This window comes from Setaria viridis, chromosome 5 (genome assembly GCF_005286985.2).
Source record: "Setaria viridis chromosome 5, Setaria_viridis_v4.0, whole genome shotgun sequence".
NCBI lineage: Eukaryota > Viridiplantae > Streptophyta > Magnoliopsida > Poales > Poaceae > Setaria > Setaria viridis.
In genome coordinates, this window is record NC_048267.2 from 24,901,310 (window position 1) to 24,922,043 (window position 20,734).

Consider the following 20,734-nt stretch of genomic DNA (forward strand, 5'->3'; position numbering starts at 1 on the left):
AATGGGTGGTGGTGGTGGGAGAGACGGCGGCAGCGGTGGAAGCGGCGTTGCGCCAGTGGAGGTGAGGGGGGAGAGCCATCGATGGTGCCAGAGCATTGACGGACTTGAGGAAGAAGATTATCGGGGTAGGAGCAACGTTGGGAGAGGGTTTAGCATCGGGTTGTGATGGAGGGTGGCAGCGGAGGCGATGGCAGTGGCGGTGGCGCGTGAGGTCGAGCGCACTTGCGTTGCCTGCATGGCTGTGGGCTGCACTGGTCTAGTGAGCGGATGAGGACGAAGAAGGTGACGGAAAAGTAAAGAGATAATGTGAAGAAAGAAGATTGAATCAGAGCCATCGACTTAAGATTGTATGGACAAAAAAATCAAGTGTTGGCAAGGTTGTGGCACTCGAGCATGCACTAGATAGGCACTAAAAATATTGTTCAATTAATGAAGAATTTTATGAGGCAGGGGGCTATGACCCACTTTGGTTGGGACTAAGCTCCGCCCATGGTGAGTTGGATGAGAGAGAAGAAAAACAGGCTACAAGCTGACCTAGATTCTAACAAATCTGATGAAAAAATGAGAACGAAGAGATTAATTAAGTATTAATGATATAGTCTATATATCTAACCAACTACTATGTGGGTGTGTTATTAAATTGGCTCAATATGACGTGTTTATAGCTAAGGGTAGGCTAAATATTAGTTTTCTCTTAGCCACATACTCCCTCCATTCTCTTTTGATAGGCATATTTCACCTTGACACGATGATAAAAAAAAATAACTCTACTTATCATCTCATTAATGCAAACAATGCAAACATGTTTTTCTCATTAGTCCTCGAATGGTTGCCTCGATGACTCCTCATTGTTGATGCAATTTATCAGGCACGTAATAAAATTTTTGAAGCACTGGTGCGAAATACAAAATGAGACCTTGTATCAAAAAATATGAATGGCCAAAACGTATTTAAATTTCATATTTTCATTATATAACTTCATACGTTTTGCAATACTAAAAACTAGTATAAGCATTCATGCTAAATGACTAAAGAGTGAATCTTCTCATCGATATCTTCTTAACTTTAATTAAAAATCATAATTTGTTTAGTATTCTTCGAAATGAAATCTTCAATTATATCTTCATATTTAATTTCTTCCGGAATATCATTTCCAATTGCAATTATCGCCGATCCATTTGGTCTTTCTAGTTTGATAGTACTCGAAGAGATAATAACGACGAGTTGGTGACAATAGGCAACTCACAATCCTCGTGGCGATCGCGTCGACCGTGGTGTATCCTGCGTGCGTGGCCGTGCATGTCGGACAGACGAACAAACAAACCATTGAAGCCTGCAGGCAAGGCGTCGCGCTCATGCTCAGTTGCGAGGAATGAGGTGTCCGTCCTTCAAGTATGATTCTCGTTTGTTGGCTTTGGAACACGGAAGAAAAACATAAAAAGAGGGATCAGCAAGCACTTTAGGTGATTAACTGCTCATTAAGTGGCCCTTCAATTTGGGAGGCCGGCGATGTCGCGCCGTTTGCACCGTACAATATACGGGCCTGAATTTGCTGATGCGATTCACATTGTTAGCAAATAAAATTATCATCTATGGAAATATTAGTTTTGAAAATATACATATAAAAAAGAATGAAGGAAGTATCACTCAACCATTAAATATTGTTTAGACTTCTTATTAATGATTTTTAATTTTTTTTACTATAAATGACATTATTAAACCGCAACCGTTTACCTTTCCTCAGTTACGTGCAGATCTCAACCGTTTGGAACCAACCGACGGTCAGGATTCGCGGGTCCCGCAGCCGCGGCCATTGTCATGGAGACCGTTTGCTGCGGCCTTGTCGGAACACTCGCCCCGCCGCTCGCCTAGCGACCGCCGCGGCAGTTTCCGCTCGCTATCGCCGGCCACCGTCTCCGCCGCGGTCCTCGAACGCCCCGCTCGCTCCTCCTCCTCCGCTCCCGATTGAAGGCTTCTTCGACACCCACCTTCGCGCCGTCCACCAGACCCACCGAATTCCCCAAACCCTAGCGCCAAAATCCCCATTTCGGTCGCGCCAATCGGAACCGGATTTTCTCGGTCTCCGGCCGGCGCCGGCGGCGAGTTTAGCCCAGCTCTCGCCTCACGGCATGTTGCAGCGAGTGTGTGCATGAACTCCGCGATGGATGAGATCAACCTGCTGCGGCAGGCGCAGCGGCAGCACCATCACCACCTCATGGTGCGAGGCATGGGCGAGGAGATTGACCTCGAGATCGGCCCGGGCGATGACCCCTCCTTCTCCGGCGCGGACCTCGTCGCCGTCGCGTCTGGGCACCACGACACCATCGTCCCCGCCGACGACCACAAGAGCCTCCTCATCCCGTGCTCGCAGCCCGGCGCCGTGGACGGGCATGTGCAGCCTCCGCCGCCGCAGCCACAGTTGGCGCAGGGGGAGGAGCATGAAGGGATGCTCCAGCTGCCTTCGGCGCACACCAAGAAGAAGAAGAAGGTGGTGAAGAAATGGAGGGAGGAGTGGGCGGACACCTACAAGTGGGCCTACGTTGCGGTGCACGACAACACCACCAGGATTTTCTGCTCAGTGTGCAAGGAGTACGGCCGGAAACACCGCCGGAACCCGTATGGCAATGAGGGAAGCAGGAACATGCAGATGAGTGCGCTTGAGGAGCACAACAATAGCTTACTGCATAAGGAGGCCCTCCGACTGCAGATGGCCTCCAAGGATAAGTTGCAGCCCCCCGAGATTGAGAGGCCGGTCTATGTGAAAGGTTGGTGTTGTCGTCTTGTTGACCCAGCTTCTGCAATTATACTTCTGTCTCACCTTCAGACAGTTGTAAAGACTACGCTATTTGTAATAAAATTTGTTCCTAAAACTAGCATACCATTTGAATATTTGAGGAAATATATTATTTTCCAGTTTTTATCATGTACACTGCACTGTGAGAAGTAGATAAGATGGTTTTTAAGACAAACTTACAGTCCGCAAGTATACTGCTATTTCACCTGTGGACAATTGTAGAGACTAGGCAATGTGTAATAAAATTTGTTCCTAAAACTAGCGTATCATTTGGATATTCAAGGAAATATATTAATTTTCAGTTTTAGTCGTGTATACTGCATTGTGAGAAGTAGATAACATGATTTTCAAGCTAAACTTTGTTCCCACATGTTTGATGATGTTATGTGTAGCATATTCATTTCCAATCCTAAGTAAATGCTAGATTCTGTGCCAGGCTGCCAGCAATACACATTGGCAAGTGTTTTAATGTTCTACTAGAAAATGAACATATCATGAAGCAAGTAATTATTTCCATTTTTCGTTCTCTTTGGAGTGGAATCACCAGTTTTCCTCAAGTTGTTATAATTTATTGGTAACTACATATGCTATATGATGTTATTGTCAGTGCTTTCACTTTCTTTATGCCCTGTATCTCAGTGTGCTCCATTTTCTATCAAACCAACACCAATATGCTATTTCGCCCCTTGCAATGATCAACAACTCTTATGATATACGACTTTACTCTCAGTTTTTTATCTGCATTTTGGTATTGTCTATTCCAGCTTTGTCGAAAACAGCTGCATCAATACTCGAATCTGTTCTAAGGAGGGATCCCCATGAAGCTGAATTTATACAGTCAATCCAGGAGGTGGTTCATTCCTTAGAACCAGTTTTGGTGAAGAACACCCAGTAACTTTTCAACTCTCACTCTCTTCCTTGGAAATAATATGCCTAAACCTCGAATATAACATGGTTTGATTTGGATATGTTTCAGATATGTTCAAATTCTGGAGCGTTTGTTGGAACCTGAGAGATGCTTTATCTTCAGAGTGCCATGGATTGATGACAGAGGTGAAGCACATGTCAATAGAGGTTTCCGTGTGCAATTCAGTCAGGCATTAGGTCCATGCAGGGGTGGTCTTCGGTTTCACCCATCCATGAGCTTAAGTGTGGCAAAGTTTCTGGCCTTTGAACATGTAATATTATACTTGTCTAAAATGCACTGTCCATGCTAATCAATTTTATGGTACAGCATATTCTAGTTGTGTTAGCTATTATGATTTTTTTTATATGACAGTCATGCATTGAATAATGACTGCCATGCTTCATGACTACTAGAAAGCCATGGGTGCGATTTGCTTAATGCTGGAAGCATAAGTTCCTCCCAAGCCCATGCAATTCACTTTTGCGGTTCTGCCAAAAGAATATAGCGTTCAATAGCATCCAGATGGACCAAGTTATACAAGTGTTTGATGTTTGCATTTCTTTATGGCTGTACTTTAACATCCCTTCCCAATATTGTTTTTCTTCTATACAGACTTTGAAGAATGCCTTGTCATTATATAAACTTGGAGGTGCTGCGGGAGGAAGTGATTTTGATCCAAAGGGTAAAAGTGATAATGAGGTATGTGTGCTGTACTTTATTTCCTGCAGACAATAATACTTTTTACTGCATGTAAATCTGAAACTTTTTCATTATAGATAATGCGTTTTTGTCAAAGTTTCATGGATGAGCTATATAGATATTTGGGGCCTGATCAGGTACTTGCTAATTAAACATGATACCGAGTCACTAGAGTTATCCATTTCTGTACTAATTAAATGAATTAATGACAGTTTTTAGTCTGTACTAGTAGTTCATACTTCAAGGGTTTTTTTTGGGGCCAGGATTTCCCCGCTGAAGACATTGGTGTTGGTCCAAGAGAAATGGGTTACCTCTTTGGGCAGTATAGACGCCTTTCTGGTCATTTTCAGGTACAGTGGTGGATCTGAAGTTACTGATATAAAAAAATAATGGCCATTTGCTGCTGCAGGTGTCGTTTTACTTTTAGTATCCTGGTTTTTGTCACACTAGACATCTAAAATCATGACACATAAGGACTATTGTCTAAAGAAACAAAATAAAGGGACTGATGTGTTGGAGTATAGTGATCAGCTTAAGCTTTTGGGTTGAACTGGTTGGTGCATGCAACTCAATATGATGTTCCCTCGTTCGGTTGTTGGGAAATTCTGTTAGATTCTTGCTTTTGATCATTTTGTCTCCCAGTGGGCAACAAACAATACAGCCTTAGGGTAGTTGTCCAATCAAACAACTCAATTCGGTTTTTTTGGAGTCTGGAGGTAGTCAAATTCAGCTGCAACTGCATGTGGTGGTGTTTTTTTTTTTGGAGGGACGACCAATGTTTCTTACAGCTCCATTTGAATACCTCTAGCCGAACTTGTTCTTGCTCCTTTTGCCTTCTCTGAGGCTATTTGTTTAGTCTCTGCTTCCATTTCTTTGGGAGTTCCCTCTTGTCTGTAGATTTCAACTGTCGTGCTTATGCAGGGAAATTTTACAGGACCTAAAATCTTCTGGTCTGGTTCAAGTTTTCGTACAGAAGCTACTGGATATGGGCTGGTAAGGAGCTACCTTAAATTTTCTTTTGATTGCAGCTAGTATATGTTTTGTGGGTGCCATAGTTATTTCACAAGTAATATTTTTGCTGCATGTGTTGGCTGGACCATACAATGAATCCGTTGTGTTCATGCAGGTATTTTTTGCACGTGTTTTACTTGCTGAAATGAACAAAGAGCTTAAAGGATTAAGGTTTCTTACAGAGATCCGTTTGGTTTATCAATGTTATAATTTAACCATGTATCTTCATACTGTTCATATTTTTTGCAGATGTGTGATCAGTGGTTCTGGAAAGATAGCAATGCATGTTTTGGAAAAGCTTCTGCCATGTGGAGCCATTCCTGTTACAGTCTCAGGTATACAGACCCAAAAGCTTTTCAATTAATTACACAGGATATAAATGTCTCACAACTACTCATGTGTTTGCCACTTTGCCTATCCACAACACCACATCATTAACTAGTAAAATTTAGCAGTGCTCATTTATGATTTCAAAAGTAAAACTCTTAAAGGTCTGTATACACGTATATTGTTCTGATAGTTTTTCCTTGCTAGCTTTCGTTGAATAACAGTATACCTTTTATTGTTACTGTAGAAAAATAGTCATGTTACAATAAATAGCATTTCTAATGAAGGCCCAACTGTCGGTTGCCATATACTGTTGCAGATTCAAAGGGCTATTTATTAGATGAAGATGGGTTCGATTATATGAAGTATTCACTTCTAAGGGATATTAAGGCTCAGCAAAAGAGCCTAAAGTGGGTACATGCCTTTCCCTTACTTATAGTTTGTATATGTCGAGTTTTTGAGATATTCCATTTAATCAAACAGGGAGTACTTGAAATCATATCCACATGCCAAGTATATAGATGATGCAAAACCATGGAGTGAGCAGTGTGATCTTGCATTTCCTTGTGCCTCACATAATGAGATTGACCAAGGGGAGGCTGTCGCAATAATTAACTCTGGCTGCCGCGTTCTTATAGAGTGTATGAATTCCTAACTTTGTCATTTCAATTGCTCTTTTGTTATTTATCATCTGCTGATCAAATAAATTGCAACTGCAGGTTCAAATATGCCATGCACTGTTCAAGCAGTTGATATCCTAAGAAAGTCAAAAGTCCTTGTTGCTCCAGCAAAGGCGACTGCTGCTGGTGGGGTAATGTACTGCTGACTTCTCTTACAAATCCGTTCATTTGAGCTAGAGCGGTATGATGGCAGAAAAAAAAAATTGTGGCTTGTTTTGCAATAAAAAAAAATTAAGTGCGCCATTTTCCGAGTCTGTCATTGCTGCACTTTCAAAATGCGCACATGACCTTAATGACAATTACATATAGGCTGAGGTCATTACTAATTACATGTCTGTATACATTATACATAGGGCTTGAAACTGTTAGATGTTTTCTCCTCATTCAATGTTTCTTCTTGGTTCTAACAATAACAGATAGCACTTGGAGAACTTGAATTGAACCCCGAGTTTAATTTGATGCAGTTGTCAGTGGAGGATTTTGAGAATAAAATTCAGGTAAAGCCCACTCCTGACTGTTGCCATTGAGCCTATTTGTTTCCTTCTGTATTTCCAAACTGTGATATCTTCTGAGTTTTTCTTTTTCTATTGGGTTTAAGCAGGATGCAATAAAGAAAACATATGAAAGGTCAATCAAAGCTGCTCAAGATTATGGAATCATGAAAGAGAACCCTGAGTTTGTTTCTCGTGCTTTGAGCCTTTGAAATAAAACGGTTGATACATTCACCTGGTTCAGTCTGGAAGCTGATCTCTATCACTCCTTATGCAGGTCTTTGGTGCATGGTGCGAACATTTGCGCTTTCCTTAATATTGCCCAAGCCATGACTGATCAAGGATGTGTTTAGTTAGGCCTTCGATTCAGTCAAGAAGCTACAACTAGTGCGTCCTGCAACCGTGCGAGGCAAAATATAATTTTCTGCTAAGTGCTTCAATGCTTCACACCTTCAGCTTGTGCTGCTCAAATCATAAAGCCCTAAAAAAACGCGAAGTACTTGGAGTTCACCCTTGGCTTATGCTAGAAAATGTGTGCGACTAAGGTTGTAAAAGCTTCCTCAGATTGGTAGGGAAGCCTTGATTTTGTCGGACAATATAGGAGAGCTCAGGTTGTAGATCCCCGATGTATTATCCATTGTTATAAACATCAATTTCGATGGGAAGTAAATAGAAGCAATTCTTGTCAGTCCATCACTGATATGTTGATAATTATGTATCAGTTGTAAATCTACAGGTAGATCTAGCAATGACTCAATGAAGCTGCTATGTAATTGTTACAATCCACCTTTACCAAAAAAAAAATTGTTACAATCACCCAGAAGGCAAGACAAATCGAACTTCGAGAAACTATTGAAGTAAAAAAAAATGAATCTAAGTGATATTGCGAATTTGAGAGAGATCCATTTCAACTTTTTTAGTTGGAGATTGAAATTTGGATTGCGAAAAGAATAGCATTCCATGTATTATCACCAAGATCTTCCCGAAGTTATGCAACACGCTCCACAATAAAACATACACGTTATACCTGACCAAAAACACGACAAGTTATACAGCAAAGTACATTATGTAGGTGCAGCTCGATCTTCCAACACCCTCAGCACATATCTGTATAGAAGCTTAAAGAGGTCCACCAGGGGACAACCAAATGATGAGAATCGCACAAAATACTGAGCCCTGGTGCTTCACCCATAACATATTACCACATTGGGTTACCTAAACTAAATTCTGCCCAGGAAGGTACTTCTGTTTGGCCTTGTAGCCTAAGCTGTTGACTTCCCTGACTGTTCAGCTAAATAATGCTCAAGCATGTCCTCTTCGTCATCTGTATAAAATAATAGAAGGTTTGTAAGTAAGGTTTTACTGGCAAACTAAGGGGGTGTTTGGATACGAGGTACTAAACTTTAGGAGGGTCACATCAGGAGGGTCACATCGGATGTTCGGACGCTAATTAGGAGAACTAAACATGAGGTAATTATAAAACTAACTGCAGAACCCCTATACTAATTCACGAGATGAATCTATTAAGCCTAATTAATCCATCATTAGCAAATGGTTACTGTAGCACCACATTGTCAAATCATGGACTAATTAGGTTTAATAGATTCGTCTCGCGAATTAGACTCTATATGTGCAATTAGTTTTGTAATTAGACTATATTTAATACTCCTAATTAGTATCCAAACATCCAATGTGATAGGTACTAAAGTTTAGGGGTGTGTTGCCAAATAGGGCCTAAATCCAATGTAGGTAAACAAATAGTTTTTTATCTAGGAAGTTGTACCTTCAAAATCATCGTCAAATTCAATGTCTTCCTCTTCTTCCTCATCTTCATCCACAACTGTGCTTGCTCCTTTCTGAAAAAGATAGCTCCATGCAAGTTAGAACTTCAAGAAACAGACAAACAAATGGAAGATATGATAGGCAGGAACAGTTATGCATATCTGTAAGACTGTAACTATGCTGCAGTCTCATTATATTCAGGTAAGATGGGGAAAAAACTTCTAATCTAGGATAGCGTACCACTGCATGCCTTCCACTTTCAAAATACTGTCGTCCTGTGAGTCTCTTTTCCTTTGGGGCTGTAAGAGCTGAATCTGGCATAAGTCTGCAGGTCAAATGTGAAACATTATCTCTAAGCACACACTTGGGTACTCTTAGAAGTTGGGAATCAAATGCCATTGCAAGGAAATGTATCATGTTAAACAAGAGATTCCATGTGGTCACTAAGAGAAAGCTAACTTGAAAGCAATTTACTGGATGCTTACTTAGCACGCTGTAAGGCCAATTCAGCTTCAAAACGTTCTCTCCAGGCCAGGAAGCTCTCCACAGTAACAGCTTCACCATGGGGTACAATGACCTAACATGGAGAGGAAAATACCTTTTCCATTATAAATTATCCTGTGCGGCAATGATATTTGCGGAAAGGAAAACAATCCATGATTCCATAATACAAGATGTAAGATATATTTGAAATTTGCTTGTAAGTGAATCAGCAGGACAAGCAGTTATTTATACCTCCTCTTCTTTCTCTTCAGTCTCTTCAGGTTCCTCATCGCCTCCGTTCTGACCGTATTTCTCGCTTAGCCACTCTTGGGCTGATGAAACAAGAGTATAGACCATAGCCATGCCTAAATTTTCTGTTGCCTAGTGATGGGAGATTCAACGGAAAATGAGATGACATATCAGGCGACCGATAGTGAATATGCATCACAAAGTAACAATAGACTCGTAACATGCTTCCATCATATTTGAGCAAGTACCATTGATGCCAGTGGAATTAGTCCACAATAACCAGTTAATCCTAGAAAGCCAAGTTAAGAAACTAGAAGTTGACTACAACTATAGTTCTCTGGCTGAAGAATACAAATAATTACAATTTGGCTCACCCTGAACTATCTAATTTAAAAAACAATGAGCTTCAATTGCTGCACTGAGTTGAACATTATAACTATATGAGATTGATGCCAAACTTGGAGCTGAGTATTTGCATACCTCTTGGTCAAGCTTTTCCTTCAGGGATGCAAGATCATCTGGTTTAATTCCGCGCATACTGCATGAATGTGTTCCAATCCAATGCAAGAGTTGGAAATACAGTAAGTACACATTTCATGCCAAAAGTATCATGAACTGAAACCATGACTACAAATTTATCACTAGCATGATGTTGAGTTTGCTTTCAGCCATGCTGGCCAACGAGATTAACGGCAAAACCTTTTGACATTCAGCAGTGGAGGTTCGTCTGGGTATTTCTCTGTGTGCGCAAAGATGAGGGCCAGTTGAACTGCAAATCAAGGGCAGATAACACATCACACTAAATCAGATAAACTCATGGTGTATTTGCACAGTTTGTGTTTGGAATCTTAGATCATGAGGGCCAGATATGCATCCAACGACAAATTTAGTTTACCTGGAACATAAGAAGCCTCATCAAAATCGTCATCCTGACAAACAGTTGTAAACAGGAAAGGACCAGTAACTAAATTGGGAAATAAACATCAAAAGAGTAGCAAATGCAGCACTTAATACGAAAATCTCTACAGCTTGCAGGGCTTAAACTCACAGCCCTCAACATCGCCATTTGCATCAGTTGCAGAATCCTAAGAGAGCTCTGTCATGTCACACGCTGGACTCGGTTGGGAGTACTACCTGAGGGGAGAGTAGGATCTGGAAGCAACGGGCAGTGGTGGCGATCCCACTCTCGCTGGGGTCGATCTCTGCATCAGCACCAACACACAACGCGACACCGATCAAAATTCGGCACAAGAAATTTGCATCCACAGGAAGAGACCCCCAGAATCGAAAGCTTGGAGGAAACAGGGAACTAAAGACGGGGGGAACAAAGGTAGACAGCACGAACCCTTGATGTCGTCCATGAGGATGGCCTGCAGCGCCTCAACCTCCATCTCCTGCTCCTGCTCGTAGTCTTCCCGCGCCACCCATCGCAACCATACAAAAGCGAAGACGCGGTTAGCAGCAGAGCAAAGCGGGGAGAGCGAAATGCCTGGCGAACGGAAGGAGGGAGAAAGGGGGCCTCTGGATTTGGTCCGTACCGGCCATGATCGCTGCTTATGGCTATGCTTCAGGGAGCTCCGGGTACCCTTCGGAGAAAGGCGAGGATGAGAACTCTGCGGCGGAGAGGTAGGCGGGCGGGCGGGCGGACGACGGCGGCTGCGTGCGTCGCCGGAGGAGGTGGGGTGTGAAGAAGGCTTTCGGAGCTTTTTTTTTTTTTGAGACCTAGGCTTTCGGAGCTAGGATGGTTCGCTTCATTATGGATGGGCCGGACCAACTGATGGGCCCAAGGCCCGCAAAATTCGTGGCGTTTAACAAATGTCACTCTGAGTCAATTTGGTGGGCCGGAGTGGCAAATTAAAAACCTGTGAATTTAATGGTAAATAAATACTGAAAATTCAGGTAAATATGCAGAAATTTAAAAATGATGTACCTCCGTTCAGAAATAAATTTAAATTTAAATACGCAGAAATAGGAAGAGCTGATGATATATTGGAAACAAATACTGGCAAAAAACTTATGAATATAGAAATATCAAGACGATTTACAATTTGGATTGGAGGAAATATCACGATTGGTGATTATTTCTCATGCTCCTTTTTGTGGTGGAAGATTCATTTTACACATTTGTACATAACTATATTTATATAACATAATTCACCTTTCCAGTGATGGAAGTGGTCATGGAACAGAAACTTGTCTGCCCTCCCGTGAAGAGCACCCCGACCTACGGCAGTAGCTCCATCTCCTCCCCGTCCCCGCTCGTGGGCTTGATGAAAGCGGGCTTTTGAAGCGGAGGCTCCAGCGCCTCCGCCCCGCCGGCCAGCACCTGCACCGCCGCCCTCATGGACAGCCTCTCCCTAGGGTTCGGGTGGCAACACGTGTAACACCCAGTGTTAATGATAACTCAAGTATGACATCAAGTAGTAAGGGTGAAATTTGGATTAAAGGAAGGTGATTTGAGTCAAAAATCGAATTTGAGTCGAATTCGACCAAATTTGCAATTTGGAGATTTAAATTCGGAAAAATTTGCCAAAAATATGAAGTGGAGGCTTGGGAAAGTTTAGAACTTAAGGGGATGAATTTAGGCATTAAATTAAGTCCCTAACTCCTTAAGAAATGCAATTAAAAATCAAAACCAAATAAGTACTATTCACTATCCGAAAACAGGAAATTCAGAAAAAAACATGATGAGTATCCATCTTGGAAATTGAATTCTGCCCAATTTTTCGAGTAAGTGAATGAAGGCAACTAAACAGTGGTGAAGTATGATCCTTGGACATGTTTAATAAGGTGTTGTTGCTCAGGGATAGCGAAAGAATCAAATTTAAATCAAAGCTCAAAGTCAGCACTCTAACTATTTCGGCCAACTCTTGAGCTGCATAAATTCTAAGTCTAAAAAACAGTGTTGACTAGCAATGTTTGGAGCGAATTTCAGAAAAATCCAGTGCAAAGGTTATATAGTTTCTTGTGCAAAATGGAATCCTTGCTGGTTGTAGAGCACGAATGGGTAGTGGTTGGCCTATATGAAATACATTTGGGCTACTGAAATTGGTGCCAAAGAAGGGTAAATGACCATGTTTAGGACTGTCGAAACTGAATCGATAAAGTTCAGTAACAGTATATGCTGATAGAAACTTTGAGCTTCAAAATCTCGATCTTAGGGTGCTTATTTCGGTTAGAGGTTAATCTATCAAATGGAGTACTTGGACTACTCTACAAGTTTACTTAAAGGAGTTTTGCGAGTTGAGATCAAAAGGGTTGAGTAAATGAGGTCTGAACATATCGGTTGGGAAGGGATAAAAGGAAACAAAGAGAAAGATCAGAACAGAGCAGGAGCCGTGCCGCCACCGGCACTTCTGCCCGCCGGCCAGCGCGATGACTTCATCCGCACCACGCACACCCGTGAGCCGTCGAGGTGGCCATCATGCACGCGGTAAAAATTTGTATTTATACCGCCCCGCGCTTATCGTTCACCGACCGTCGTTCCTTTTGCCGCGCAAGCTCAAGCTCGAGCAAGCCTCACCATCGCCGGCCGAACCTGCAGCTCCGCCGTTCTCCTCCACCTTTCCACTCGCCCAGCATCTCTCCGACACCCCACACCCCACCTTTTCTCAGCTCCCCGCCGTCGAGCTCGAATTCCTGCCGCATCTCCTGTCCACCCGCCGCTGCTACTGCCCTCCGGTGAGCCCTCCGCGCCGCCCCTTCTTTCACTCATATAGTCGGGTTTAGGGGATGTTTGGGTCGTGTAGACGCCGTAGGGTGCGCCGCTGGTCGTCCTCGTGCCGCCCCCGTGCGCCGCCAGGGCCGGCCGACGGCCAAGCCGAGGCCGCCCGTGGAGGGGCCGGCTCGGGCCGCCTCCCGGCGAGCTGGCGGTGGGCGCGGGCGCGCCTGGCCTGGGCGCCGCCGCCCCGGCCGGCTCGGCCGCCGGCGAGCCGCCGTTGGCCGGGGCCCGCCCCGCTTTTCCCCGCCGGCGTGCGCGTGACCCTGGTCAGGGGAAGAAGAAGCCCCTGACCAAGGGGGCCCGCCTGTCAACCGCTAGAGGGGGGGTGCCGGTTAGAAGAGTATAGAGGGAGGGGCCAGCCCAAGGGGCCCACGAATCGGTGAGGGTGGGTAGAAGAGGCCCGGTAGAAAAAGGTTTCAAGGGTTATTTCGGATAAAGTTTGGATTGTTGATTTTAAAAATGGATTTAATTACCTGTTACACTTTTTAAATTACTATAAATTGCATAGGTACCCAAAAATAGTGAAATTAATTTCTTTAGGTTTGTTTTAATCTCCTTTACACATTAAAATTGATAAAACTTATTTGCTTATATAAACCTGTTTGGTATTTATTTTAGTGCTTTAATTAAGGATATTAAATAAATACTTAATAATTCCAAAATACATAAAAAAATGAGTTAATGCTTTTCTAATTACAAATTAACCATAATCTATAGTAATTAGGAGATAAGGTTAGAAAATATGTTTAATACTTTTCAAAAATAAAAAGAAAAAGCTTGCCTTTAAAAAGATAAAGATTTAAGTATTTACTTAATACTTTTTCTTAAAATATTTAAGTAAATGCTTAAACTTTATAAATTAATAAAATTCTGATTAATGTTTTAATTAATTCCAAATAAATGTTAATCTATAGTTCTGTATTTTCTTTTACATTAGAAATTATTACAAATGCTTTTCAAAAATAAAAGAAAAGTCTAAAATGGGTTTAATTAAGGGAGTTTAAAATCGTAAGTTAAACGTTATGGGTAGAGTTTGGTTGGCTTGCAACTTTATCATGAAGTTAAATTGTCTAAGTCATTATTGGCTTGCAACTTTATCATGAAAGAAGTTGTAAAGTACTGTACTTAAAAAGTTGCATCTCTGACTCATGCATACGCTGTATCGTAGGCACTGAAGCTCCCGAAGTGGAATTTCTGGAAATTTCTGACGAACCTCCGGAGTTTGAGGAAATTGTCGAGTTGATTCCTTGTGAAGCCGAACAGTTGGGCAACGCTAACATTTTTACAGATCCAGGCAAGCCCCGGTGCATCTATGCCTATCTACTTTGGAGCTATTATTTCATGTGTCCATCTATTGGTTATTTCCTTATGAATGCATTAGGTCCAGGAGTTGATTGAAACCTTACTTTTATGCACAATCCAACCTTGTCATTAAGGACATCTTTGCCACTTGTTCAATAATTAGTAAGTAACCTCTGCTTAATCAAGCATAGTCGCGCTTCCTTCACCATTCCTGAGTACCTATGGTACTCAGCCACCTAAGATAACATTGCCATACATAGGTGTAGTAGAGAAATGACCTGTTTTGAAAAAGAATAGACGGAAGGTTAGAGGGAATCAAGATAGGAGTCTTGAGTTCCGTAGTTCCATCTATTCGATTAATTTGATTAAGGACCGATCGTTGTTTTAACCCGTGATCAAGTGATACTACCTGGTTGCTTACTGCTATATGGGAACCAGCAAGCCCGGTAGGTTAGTTGGCTCTCTGATCGGAAATATTTCGTACCCGTGCTTGGCGTGCAGTGGAAGGGCAGGGCGTAGCCTGAAACTCACAGTGGAGATCGCCAGACGTGGGATTCCATGTGGGGGTGCGGCCCTGGGTTCGAGTAGTCATATTTCCGATCGTTGGGTACATCTAGTCGAAAGGTCGTTATGTGCAACCCGGACAGTTGTACATGGCTGGTGGTCGGGTATCTCCTGCAGGATGTAAAAATCGGTCCGGATCGCCGCAATTCTCGGATATGAATGCACTTGATCATTGCTTAAGCATCGTAGTGTAACAAAGAGAAGGGAACCGTTGCTTTCGGATAAATATGTTGTATGACTTAGTTCCATCTGGTTGCTAAAATATTTTTTTTCATCATCTAGACAGATCAGGTAACAAACTCAATCTGAAATAAAAGATAAAACTAAGGTTTCACTTATAGTAAGCTCTTTCTGCAAAATGTGAGTCAGCCAGTACACCATAAAGCTATCATACAGGGTATCCATATTAATTATATTGGTTAGACGGGTCAGACTTGCTGAGTACTTCGTACTCAGGGGATCCTTTGTTGTTGTTTTCAGAAACCCAGCAGGGACCCAGCGAGGAGGAAGCACCGAAGAACTAGGGTATTTTACGAGTCTCATGATACCCTAGAATAAACTTAGATGTTTAATTACTTACCCCGGACTGTTTTATATTTTAAACTCTTAGCAATGGTTTAACTTGCACTGTTAAGTTTCTTCAATCTATGGTTTGTAATAAATCGTACCTCTGTTATGTATGTAAAAACGTAATGTTTGTTGATGCTATCCAATCGTGGAAGCGATCCTGATGTATGGCTATGAAACACACCGTGGAGGTTTTCAAGAAGTTCTGTGAACAGAATCCTTGACGGACTACCGGACTTAAACTGTTTTAAGTGTGTTATGAATAATTGTTGTTTTGACAGCAATTAGCCACACTTAAACCAGTTTAAGTTGGGCGGTTCTGCCACAACACGCTAGCGCCAGCTTTACTGCGCGGTCCGCCTGCGCCGTGTCCAGCTCGCCGCTCAGCGCCGTGTTGGCAGCGCACACCGCCCTTCCCTCGTCGTAGAGCCTCCACACCCATTCCATAATGTACATGGGCTTCCCTCCTCGCCTGCAGCAGCTTGTTGGGCCGTGGTCGTCGCGGTAGAGGACGGGGCGGCTTAGGCTCCTGCCGATGAGGACCTCCATGACGAAGACCTTGAACACGTACACATCCGTGTCGAGGTTGCCGCGCCCTATGAAGAAGGTCTCGTACGCCATTGAGCCGCGGGTGCCCGCGACCACCTGCATTGAGTGGTGCGTAGCGCCGTCGCGCTGGACGACGCGGGCGAGGCCGAAATCGCCCAGGTGCGTGTCGAACCCAGCGTCCAGCATCACGTTGCTGGCCCTTCACGTCCTGTGTAGGACCCGCTGGCTACTCCCGTAGTGCAGGTACTCCAGCGCTGACGCCACGCCGCACGCCGCAGATGATCCCAGGAGAGCCGTTGTAACGTCCTAGTTCCAAATATAGCTTAGTCCTACTCGCACGTAGAGTAAAACACGCACTCGCATCAACCCCACTTACACTTTCATCCTCGCTTCGCGTAAAAGGGTTAACCCGAGGTTGGAATGCATTTGGCACTTGGGTTTATATGTTGATGAAACCCACTCTCAACTAGCAAGGTGGGACTATTATCCACACACATGCCATGCCACTCACATGAGCCTCTAGTAGGCTCAATTCATCCTTAGTTGGCTCAGGATATCACATACACCCCCCTAAGGACCCAACGTCCTTGTTGGCAACATACCCACACACACTGGGGCAATTGACCATGAACTTTCTCTCTTAGCACACGTCCATGCGTCTAGTGCCGGCACATATGCCATGCTGTGTGATCACACAGGACCCACACGCGCCATGCGCCATATGTCCGCGCTCCTAGCACGCCCACGCCCGTGTAACCGTGAGGGTCACCTCTGATACCAATTGTAATGCTCGAGTCCCAAATATGACTCAGTCATACTTGCACGTAGAGTAAAACACGCACTTACATCAACCCCGCTTACATTTTCGTCCTCGCTTCACGTAAAAGGGTTAATCGGGGGGTTGAAATGCATTTGGCACTTAGGTTTATATGTTGGTGAAACTCACCCTCAACTAGCAAGGTGGGACTATTAACCACACATATACCATGCCACTCACATGGACCTCTAGTGGGCTCAATTCATCCTTAGTTGGTCCGAGATGTCACAACCGCTCCGCCGGCGGCGATGGTGCCGTCACCGCCAGCTCGCTTCTCGCTTCAGGGTACAGGAGCTTGTCCATGCTACCCACGGGGAAGTACTCGTAGACTAGGAGAAGCTCGCCTCCCTCCTTGGCACCAGTTGATCAGCTTCACCAGGTTGCGGTGCGAGAGTTTGTTGATGGTGTTCACCTCCGCCACGAACTCTTTCTCCCCGCGGCTGGAGCTACCTGTACCCGTCGACACCCGCTTCACGGGCACCTCCATGTCCATCTTGTGCAGGTAACCAAGGTACACGGTGCCGAAGCCGCCCCTGCCGAGCTTGCGGTCGGGGCTGAAGTTCGCTGTTGTGCTCTGAAGCTCCTGGAGCTTAAATCTGACCGGACCGTGTGCGTTGATCGTCTTCTCAAGGTTCTGGTAGGCTAGCCTTCCCTTCCATTTCATCCTTCTCCAAACATAGGATGCCAGGAACGATCCAGCTAGGATCAAGAACGCGACGAGCAAAGCCACCTTCTTCTTCATGTCCCCGTTTATCCCCAAATGTGCTGAAATTCCAAGACTTTATCTGATTCACGGTACTAGAGAAATGGACCTTCTGTACCCGTTGGGAACCCTTTTATATACCGGTTGGGAATCCTTTTAGTACCAATTTCGCAACCGGTATTATTTGCTCGGTACTAAAGGGAGGTCTTTTAGACCGGTTGAAATAACCGGTACTAAAGGGCTATTGAAAAATAAAAAAAGTGAAATTTCGCCCGTCGCCCCCCGCCGCTCCCGCCCTCCCGCGGCCGCTGCCAGCCCCGCCCCGCCCTCCCGCGCCCCCGCCGCCACTCCCGTTGCCTCCTGCGTGAGAGAAAAGAGAGAAAGAGATAAGCTACCGTGAGAGAGAAGAGAGAAAGAGATAACCTCCCGTCGAGTGAGAGGAGAGAGTGAATTAAATGTCCCTGTGCCATCCGGTACTAAAGGTCCTCAGGCACATTAGTACCGGGTGGAGGTTCCACCCAGTACTAATGGGTGATCTTTAGTACCGGGTGAGCTCTCACCCAGTACTAAAGGGGTTATGAGGGCTCCGTATTAGACTCGCTACTAATGTGAGCATTAATACCGGATCAAAACCAACATTACGGAGGAAATGCCCTTTCCCCGGTAGTGTCAGTTGAGTGAACTCGCAGGTCGAAGCTGCAAAGCCGACAGTGATGTCCTCCAACAGATACCGTGACAGATCAATCGGCCAAGCATTCGAAGAAACGTGCCCCTCCTGCACTGTGGCTACGCTCAGGACAGCGCCATCGTACTGTATCACGACGCGTACGTGAGAGCCGCTGGACAGGACGACGGAGACGTTGCTGAGCGGGTATGTGAAAGCAGATCTGACGCTGTTGACGTCGAGCCCGACATGGTTGCCGTCGAGGTCGTCCGCGGAGTTCTTCCTCGTGTCGAACTCCACGGCCACGGCACGGTTCGCCGGCGCGCCGTCGGTCTGGTTGCTGGTGATGCCGAGCCACCGGCCGCTGCTGTCGCCGGCGGGCAGCCGCGAGCTGTTTGTCAGAAGAAAAGCCATGCCTTCTCCAGTCCCGTTCTGCAGGAGGATGTTGAGCAGGAACTCCGTCGCGAACGGCGTGAGCGCCGTGTGCTCGCTGTTCCAGAGCTTGAGGGTTCCCCTTGTGTAGTAGACCCTTCCTGATCTGTGGGTGATGTTTCCGGTGTTGGGAGCTCCATTTGCGATCCCTGAACCTGGGCTGAGTCCGAAATCAGCCTTGTTGGCTGCGTCGAAGGTCGGGTAGCTGAACTGCAGGCAGCTGCAGCTGCTGCCTAGGATGACAAGGGCTGCAGAAGCTAGCATGGAAAAGACCCTGATGGCTGATGCTGCTGCTAGGGGATGCCATGGCGAGCTAGTGATCATTCCTGTAATCTCTCCGGCAAGGTTGAAGAAGAGGAGGGTTATGCCACCTTCAATGCTTGAGAGAGCAGAATCCCAAATTAAATTGCAGAAACATTACGAAGCCATAGCCAATACCTGTCATTCATCAGGAGACGTGTTCACTGAACAAAAAATGCTATTCGACAGCTTTCAAATAAAAAAAATGATGTGCAACAATGGAGCCAAAGACTGCGGAAATTTCTCCTAACATCTAGACTAGCAGGGACAGGTAGATCATCCTGTTTAAACAAGGAGGCTGTTGTTGAGAAATAGAGCCACGATAGGGACATGTAAAGTTTTGATAGTGATAGATGTGAATCATTCAGATAGGAAAATGTTTTATTAGTCTAGATGACATATCAATGCAGACATTGCCATCAAAGAACGAGAGAACGAGATTGACGGTAGCCAGGTCAAATATTTCCAAGGTAATCTACCATTCCAATTTATTGGTATCGCCTGTTCATCGTGCTGCAACCAATAGTATTTTCATGCTGCCAGAATTTGGAGTAAACATGCGAAATATCCCTACGTACAAATATTTGTTAGTCTTCCTCTCCACATTGCAAATATAATTATAACATAATTCATGCAGGTTACCTGTAACAACCTAAATGTAATTACATTGTTGAGCATTGCATCATGAGCATCATTGTTTGCTATTATAAAATTTTTGTGCTTGTTTAAATTCATTTGCATTTTAATTTGAATTATTGAATAAAGTGAAAATGCATGTCTTGTGAAGAAATTTTATTTTTCCAATAGGACATATATTGAGTCATAGCTTGGTAAAATACTTCTTCCTCAAATATGAATTTAGGTGATTTTTCTCGGATTTTAGAAATCCATCTTGAAGCCGAAAAGCTCATCCGAAAAACAAAAGAAATTGCATTCCATGAAGAATTTTCATTTCAAATCTACCATAACTTTTCTTCCCAATTCAAGTAAAATGGGTTGCTCTTGATTTTCTGTATCAACACAATTTTATGTGGAATTTTTGGAGGCCTAGAAGATTACTTTTGGAAGATGGAGGAAAGAAGAAGTTTTACCATGGATGTTATGTGATTTGTTCCCGGACTGTCCGCGCCTCAGCTGTTGGCTTTCCGCGAGTTGGCCGTGTGTGCGTGTCGCACTTACACAAATGCTGCGCCACATGCCCCGCTGGGTCCCGCCTGCCATCCACCTCACCCAACACCTCCCCCTCTCCCTCCCTTACTGCCTCCCACACACACCAGAAGCTTCCTCCCTCCTCCTTTCTTCCCCAACCAAACCATGGAGGAAGAACTCCTCCCTCTCCACCAAATCCACCATATCTCGCCGGAGTTTGCCGGAGGACTGTCGGAGGATGTTGCCAACGAGCTTCTCTACCACCTCGTCCACCTCTTCCTCGTCGGAGACCAAGGAGAAGGCCATCCCCAAACTTCTTCTTCATCTTCCCCAAGCACCTCAGGGATGAACTTGGCCCGATCTACTCCAACGCCGCCCTACACCAACAAGCAGCCCCTTGTTCATGCTCTAATTGTCACCGGTGAGCCTCCCTCGCCTCTCCCCCTCTCCCTTTTGCCCTCAATTAAGCCTCATAGCCCATCCATGGCCTATCACCATTGATGATCTAGAGCTTTGGATCCTTAATGCATATCAAATCTATCT

At 44.4% G+C, this 20,734-nt stretch overlaps 2 protein-coding genes and 1 pseudogene across 4 annotated transcripts; 1 reads left to right on the forward strand and 2 right to left on the reverse strand.

Moving 5' to 3' along the window:
• Positions 1-1,818: 1,818 nt before the first annotated feature.
• Positions 1,819-7,602, forward strand: LOC117857155 (uncharacterized). 3 transcript variants are annotated; one of them, XM_034739661.2, is made up of 15 exons: positions 1,825-2,765; positions 3,559-3,685; positions 3,771-3,972; positions 4,314-4,400; positions 4,478-4,537; positions 4,613-4,750; positions 5,322-5,393; positions 5,527-5,582; positions 5,661-5,746; positions 6,058-6,148; positions 6,222-6,379; positions 6,458-6,549; positions 6,835-6,915; positions 7,020-7,093; positions 7,187-7,602. In XM_034739661.2, the coding sequence occupies exons 1-15, from the start codon at positions 2,150-2,152 to the stop codon at positions 7,260-7,262; spliced, it is 2,016 nt and encodes a 671-aa protein (XP_034595552.1). In that variant the 5' UTR covers positions 1,825-2,149; the 3' UTR covers positions 7,263-7,602. The 3 variants fall into 3 exon arrangements, 2 of the variants coding, with proteins under 2 accessions (XP_034595552.1, XP_034595553.1); XM_034739662.2 differs by having other exon boundaries at positions 1,827-2,765; positions 4,664-4,750; XR_004640725.2 differs by lacking the exons at positions 6,835-6,915; positions 7,020-7,093; positions 7,187-7,602 and having other exon boundaries at positions 1,819-2,765; positions 6,058-6,152.
• Positions 7,603-7,848: 246 nt separating this feature from the next.
• Positions 7,849-11,146, reverse strand: LOC117857156 (uncharacterized). The gene is made up of 11 exons (XM_034739663.2): positions 10,962-11,146; positions 10,769-10,834; positions 10,558-10,625; positions 10,319-10,352; positions 10,123-10,192; positions 9,904-9,961; positions 9,427-9,555; positions 9,177-9,268; positions 8,932-9,016; positions 8,693-8,765; positions 7,849-8,233 (listed from the first exon to the last, which is right to left on the reverse strand). Exons 1-11 carry the CDS (start codon positions 10,966-10,968, stop codon positions 8,172-8,174), a joined length of 744 nt encoding a protein of 247 aa, XP_034595554.1. The 5' UTR covers positions 10,969-11,146; the 3' UTR covers positions 7,849-8,171.
• An 85-nt stretch (positions 11,147-11,231) lies between these two features.
• Positions 11,232-19,065, reverse strand: LOC117856342 (probable L-type lectin-domain containing receptor kinase S.5; annotated as a pseudogene).
• Between the last annotated feature and the right edge of the window lie 1,669 nt (positions 19,066-20,734).

Bases quoted from the DNA above. Each gene is read 5' to 3' on its own strand.
- LOC117857156 (XM_034739663.2), bottom strand. The intron at 10,193-10,318 runs GTAAACTAAATT...CTTGATTTGCAG, and splicing joins TGAGGCTTCTTATGTTCCAG to TTCAACTGGCCCTCATCTTT. The intron at 8,766-8,931 runs GTACGCTATCCT...TATCTTTTTCAG, and splicing joins AAAGTGGAAGGCATGCAGTG to AAAGGAGCAAGCACAGTTGT.
- LOC117857155 (XM_034739661.2), top strand. From the start codon at position 2,150: ATGAACTCCGCGATGGATGAGATCAACCTGCTGCGGCAGGCGCAGCGG. The intron at 4,538-4,612 runs GTACTTGCTAAT...AATTAATGACAG, and splicing joins GATATTTGGGGCCTGATCAG to TTTTTAGTCTGTACTAGTAG. The intron at 6,916-7,019 runs GTAAAGCCCACT...GGGTTTAAGCAG, and splicing joins ATTTTGAGAATAAAATTCAG to GATGCAATAAAGAAAACATA.